We start from the raw sequence: 6,485 nt of genomic DNA on the forward strand, positions 1-6,485 counted from the left end.
ACGGGGGGTGGGCCTTTCTGCCCTTGGCAACCCCTCTGGTGTAGATGGACCGCCATCCACATCGTCCGTTGACCTGACCTTCCCATCCAGAGCCTCATACCTGTTGTACAGAGGCACCTGGGAAGGCGAGGTGGGCAAGGAGGGGGGTCGCCTGCTGCCCCGAGCGTGGACTTGCCTCCATGATAACATCATGTTTTCAGTCAGAATTGCTGTGACTTCTGCTGATGCATGAATACTTTAATTGTGAAATTTCCAACTTGAAGCCAGATTATTTTTTATTTTAGGTATATAATTACAGCAGCGTGTAGGTAACTGAGTAATGGAAAAAAAAATCCATTTTAAGAACACAGCCTGAAAAAAAGGATAACATCATGTTTTCAGTCAGAATTGCTGTGACTTCTGCTGATGCATGAATACTTTAATTGTGAAATTTCAAACTTGAAGCCAGATTATTTTTTATTTTAGGTATATAATTACAGCAGCGTGTAGGTAACTGAGTAATGGAAAAAAAAATCCATTTTAAGAACACAGCCTGAAAAAAAGTAGTACAACTACTACAGTGATATTGTAACCTTTTTTTATATAAAGCCAAACATTTAAAGGAGGAACAGTCATCCACATAGAATATAAATCCTAGTAATTATTCTTATTTGCATGTTTTCCTGTTGAATCCAATGCTTGCAGTCACATGTTTCGGTGTTATCAACAGAATAGGTGGTTACCTGAGTATGCATAACAGGCTTTTTTCAAATCTGAAGTGATGCTTTAGCTATGTGGAACAAGCAACATTATCAGGCTATTGAGAAAATAATTCATTAAAAAATGAAGTTGTTATTAAATGTGTTTCTCTGAATTAACATTTTCAAGACCATTTTGATGCAATTTCTGGAATACACTAAGAAGTTAGTTACTTTAAGCTTTTTGAATTCTGCTGTATGCCTAGAACCAGTGAAAAATCAATGTGATTTTATAAAAGTTAAAGTAATTTGGTGCATATACACAAAAATTGTTTTTTGATAATCTTCCAGACTAAAGCTTTCTCTACAGGACATGTAGCTGAAGTTATATACAGCACACTGTCATTTTCTCTTATAGCTTACAAGTGAAAGCCAATTTTAGTATTTTCTTGAAAACCTTTCCTTTACAATTAAAAGAAAAAAGAAATGCAGTCTCTGCAAAATGGGAAAAAAAAAAATTTCCAAGTATACAGTTTTTGTTTTGTTTCTTTTTTTATATTTATGATCTTTTACCCACCTTCAATTTTGGATTCTTAAGTAATGGCTTTCTTTGTAGTGCTCTACTAACCTCAGAGTTGTTGAGATCCTGTCCTTTTCTCAATTTAAATGAGGCTGATTAGAAATGCTCAGTTATTGTTTTTCTCAAATTAATACTAATACTGTGATTCACTGCATTAGGTTATTGTATTTTTGAGAAGTCGCATTCATTGTTGTTCAGAGTTCTAAACTAGTATTTTCCTGCTAAGTTAAGAATATATTTTTCTGTCCCGAGAAAGCCTTTACTTTTTAGAAGAAATGTTCCAAAAAATCTCTAGCTTACTGCTTTTGTTTTACTATTGCATACCGGTTTACCACATGGCAAACTAAAATGTTTTCACTTTAAATAACAAAACCTGCAATATGGGTAGCTCCCACTCCAGTTAAAACATTAATAATCCCATTCTGGGAACAAGTGGAAAGCAGGGGGGGATGTTCTGCATTATTCTCAATCCAGAGAACTGTATTAACCTATCAAGTTTTACTTACCTGATTTAGTATTTGTTGGGATATATATAATCAGCCTGAAAACATTCAATTTTTTTTTAGAAACAAGGATATTTCTTGCAAAAATGCCAGTGCTGTATGCTATACTAGAACAATTTAATGTAGGTTAATATTAATCAAGTCAATAAATGCCTTGAGAGAAGAAAGAAATGTGCTCATTTAGCACAAACTACTGAACAGGAATAAAGCATGAAAGATCTTAAACTGCTAAATTATTTCACTTTTAGCATTGAAGACACAAATAGTGTGTGGTTTTTAATACTAATACTCTGTCAAGAAACTAATAATTGATAATTTGATCACTGCACCATATTTCTCGCGTGTGTGTGCATATATAGAGAGATACCTCCTATCCATTGTAGGAAACGTTTTGTACCACGACTGAAGTTTATCTTATTCTCATTGCATTATGGCTGCTTCTGAGCAGTATTTCTAAGTGGTTGGCAAAAGCTGTGCTTGTAGCTCATTTACACTCTGTACCAAACGTGATGCACGTCTCCAGAGCTGTGGGAGTCATCCCTTGCACATAAGTCACGTGCAAGGTGCTGTGTTGTTGCTGTTCGTAGTAGTGCTTCTCCTCTTCGCTTGTCCCCTCTCTGTAAGGAAGCCTACTGACAATAGAACAATCATACTGTTGCTTGTGGTATTATGAAAGGTACACAATAGAAGATAGACATAAAATAATTTAGCTGCATAGCTATGCCAAAACCTCATGCTGTCCGGTAACTGCAGTAAGGCAAATTAAAATAAATTGTGTTTCTAGCCAAATCTGGCAAAAAAATTCTTAGCTGTAAGTCTCTAGTGTTCTTTGTCTACAATTTAAAGGTTTTTATTTAATATAGCATAATCAGCAAACCTATTGTTGGTGCTTATGTTCTTTTGTAGTACAGTTTGTTAGGTAAAACTCAACTGTTGTTAAGAGGTATAAAGTTGCCAGAAAACAGTTCTCTGGAGGGATGAAAGTGGAGGAGGGAGTAAGGAAAATTCCTTTTTTGGTTTGGTACTGTACGGCGTTAAAACAAATGTTTTTCTGAAATATTTTACAAAAAAAAAAGAAAAACCAGCCCAGGTACAGTGTAGCAAGTCTCCCACTGTTTGGTTTTGAGAAGAAATTCAGTTCTAAGCTAAACAGTTTTGCAGTGTAGTTTTTCAACTAAACAGGCTATTTATACGAGGCCTGCTATTAATCAAAAATGTCTGTTGATTTCTGGTGCTAGAAGTGAGTTCTTCATATTCCCTTCTTATTCGTAGTAAATTTACTTTAGCTTTTGATGTGTCTTACAGTTAGCAGATACATAAGAATCCGCATATTGCTGGAGATAGCATAATACTGTCTTTCAGGAATATGGCCAGCATATCTATGTAAACAATGTCCTCCAAATATCTTTAATATAATTTTGGAAATAAGTATGCATTTCAGTCCTTAGTAGTGTAGAATAGTTTCAAACTTAGGCTGTGTTTTTCTAAGAGGGCAGAGTAATTTAAACCCACAAGTACTATTTTTAGCACCTGTGAAAGTACATGGACAAGACTAAGTTTAGTGCTTTCATGGTAGTATAATACAAACAGTCTTCCAGGTTCTTGGCTCTGTTCCTTGCTTTCAGCAGGAGGTGGAGAAGAAAAGGAACAATTCAAGGTGACCCATGTAATTACTAAAACCCTGTTAAAATTTCCTCCCGTTGCCTTTAGGGAGGTGTGTAGTGACGAAGTGTCATGTGAAGGAGGCTATCAGTATGAGCCTTAGCACCTGAATACTTTCGTTTTGTTTCCTAAAGAAATAAAGCTTGTACAGGTCTGCTGTCTTTTTCTTGTCAGTCTTCCAGAGCCCAACACCTGCCTTCCCTCCCTCAATTTTTAAAGCTTTTGGCCAATTTGAGGACGGGGTACTGAAGACAAGAAATTGCTGCAAGGTTTATGAAACTAGTTGGCCAGAGACAAAATAGCGTATGATATCTCTCACGAGGGAAAAGCCTGTGCTCCTTCCCTTCTTAGATGTCTGAGAAGCCACAGGGGCATTCAGCTGAAAAAGCAGCTGGCAGGAGGCTATGCTTTCTTGTTCCTGCTACTTGTGCAGGTACTCTTTCCAGCAGCTGACTCTGACTTTATGGAGTGCTCGAGAGTTCCTGAGACTTACTAATGTTAAAACAGAGTTAGCACAGCAATAACACTTGACAGTTAAAAAGCTGCACTGGATGGAAACCAAATAGCTTGTCCATCTTTTTGCCTTTTATCTGAGTATGTTGTTACTCTATGCAGTTGACTGAGTGGAATAAAAAAGTGTCTTTTAAATAATTAACATTGATTTAATGGTCTTACCTTTCTATTTGGCAACGAGAACAAGGGCATCTTAAAATTGCTAGGATGAAAATTCATGTGAAACATACATCAAAAACTAATGTTTTATTAGCTTGTTATCAGCAGTCTAGTTCTTTAGTAACATCCCATGTTGCTATAAAATACAATTTTAGCATAAACTTAAATGGATTTAATTATGACTCTCATATACTTACTGACGTTCAATAAAATTGTACGTCTCAGATTGGCTGTGGATGTTCACCATGAAGTTCAACAAAGCCATTCAGACTTAGGAGTCCAGAAGTTAGTCATGCTGCTTTAAAAGCTGTTTCAAAATTTACTAGAAATAAGCTGCTTCAAGAACTTGAGGTTGGTTTTTTTTAAATTATCTTTATCCTTTCATTTTAGGAGCAAGAGCTTAGTGCTCGAACACAAGCACTTCAAGCTGCCTCAGCCTCATGCTCTTTCCGACCCAATGGATTTGATGACAACGACCCCCCGGGAAGTTGTGGACCGACAGGTGGAGGAGGAGGGGGTGGGTTCAGTACTGTTGGTAGATTAGTCTTTTGACTATGAAGACAACCTGGAATACACTGGTTCCAAAGCAGCCCGGTACTGCTGAGGACAACTATAATATTGAACTTTGTCAGATATTGTACCAAGTTTTGAGACTTTATCCTTGTTCAAAAGCAAATGTTGGGGTTTTTTTGGTTATGTTTTATTTGAAATAAATAAGTGCATAATGGAAAAAAACTACCTCTTAAAAATTCAGTTGCTTTTATAGTAAGATATGCTTGCCCAAAAGACAGAAAATTGAGATTTTTAAGTAGTTGCTAATGACACTGCATTAAACTGAACAAACGCACTTACATCAGTTTCTATTGTCCTCATCCACTGAATGAAGAAAGTTCATTTTTTTTTTTTTACTCTGGCAGTATTGCTTTATATGGAAATCCTTTCAGATGGGCTAAACTGCATACATATTCTCTCACCCCCACCTTATTGTCAAATCCGGTACCTTTATGGATTTCCAGAGATGATGCAATTTATAATGAAGGCAATAACTTAAATATGACATGATACAGTACTTTCCAGATTAAAAATTATTCAATGTATTTCCAGTGTACTCTTGCAGTATTGCTTTATGTGGAAATCCTTTCAGATGGGCTAAACTGCATACATATTCTCTCACCCCCACCTTATTGTCAAATCCGGTACCTTTATGGATTTCCAGAGATGATGCAATTTATAATGAAGGCAATAACTTAAATATGACATGATACAGTACTTTCCAGATTAAAAATTATTCAATGTATTTCCAGTGTAAATGTAAAGAAGAAAAAATAATTTATAAATATTTGCTAAGTTGTTTTCAAAAAAAGTGCATGTTCTGTAGGAACAATGTTTTTAAATAGAAATTGTTAACTTTGTAGCATTTCTAATTGTTTTGAGGATTTTAAAATTATTTCAGGGAATATATCTGCTGTGTATTGGAAAGGAAAAGATTCTGTATGTGCCTTGCAGTACTGTAACTTAAAACAAACTTTCTGAGGCTGCAGAAAAGGGGAAAAATGTGTTAGTAGTCAATGATTTTTTTTTGTCAGTATTAGAAATCAGTACATTTATAGAAAGCTATTAGGTTTCCAGAAGTAAAAATCTGGTAGTTTGAAATGCAGTAAGTGTGTTGCCCATTATTTTTTGATTAAAAAAATATACATACCTAGTGATCTATAACTTTCGTGGCCTGCATTGCTAAGAAAAGGCTGGTCATAAACACTGAGCGATGTTTGTGAAATCACAGAGAGGTTACCTGCATTGATCCTTGCTGAGGATCTCTGCTTCTAAGAGTCCTTTGAAGTTTTGCCTTCTGATTTAGCTTGTAGTGAGAAATTTCTGGTGAGTTCATGTTTTAACTGTCTGGAGAAGACCAAAATGATGCTGTCTATGGAGCAGTGTTTGCTTGCTTGTTAGGCCAGCAGCGGTTGAGGATCTGCTCTTTCAGTCTTGGCAGAAGTAGCAACTTTGGTTTTGATGTGCAGTGAGGATAACAGAAGTAAAGGAGTTACACTGTTGAATCTGGTGATTAATTCTTAACTTGAATAATCTTATAGTGAAGTGTAAATTTATTTAAAGTATTTTTACAAAATTCTGCACTGTTTTACTGTGGTTTTATATTCTACTAGGTGACGAAGTGCATCCTTAAAAAGCATGCAAACCTAGCAGGTGTTAGCTTAACTGTACAAAATAAACAAATTTCTTAGAAAATGCCTTTAAAAAGCATAAAATAAGTTGAGAAAATTAAACCTTGTTCATATGATATCAAATATATGGAGTTTAGTCTGAAAGGTAACTTAGCTTGCAAGCTATTTTTATATTATCACTACAACTATGCTATTTGCTCTGCTATAG

General features: G+C 35.5%; 1 protein-coding gene across 2 annotated transcripts in view; it reads left to right on the top strand.

The window, feature by feature from the left end:
* USP38 (ubiquitin specific peptidase 38) overlaps positions 1-5,194 on the top strand; it is a 19,069-nt gene extending 13,875 nt beyond the window's left edge. For both annotated transcript variants that reach the window (XM_009290321.2, XM_009290322.2), the window contains one exon: positions 4,485-5,194. In XM_009290321.2, the coding sequence (XP_009288596.1) occupies positions 4,485-4,646 (162 nt within the window). In that variant the 3' untranslated portion in view covers positions 4,647-5,194. The remainder of the gene's footprint in view (positions 1-4,484) is intronic.
* The last annotated feature ends 1,291 nt before the right edge of the window (positions 5,195-6,485 follow it).

The sequence above is a fragment of the Aptenodytes forsteri genome, unplaced genomic scaffold (genome assembly GCF_000699145.1).
Source record: "Aptenodytes forsteri isolate BGI_AS27 unplaced genomic scaffold, ASM69914v1 Scaffold125, whole genome shotgun sequence".
NCBI lineage: Eukaryota > Metazoa > Chordata > Aves > Sphenisciformes > Spheniscidae > Aptenodytes > Aptenodytes forsteri.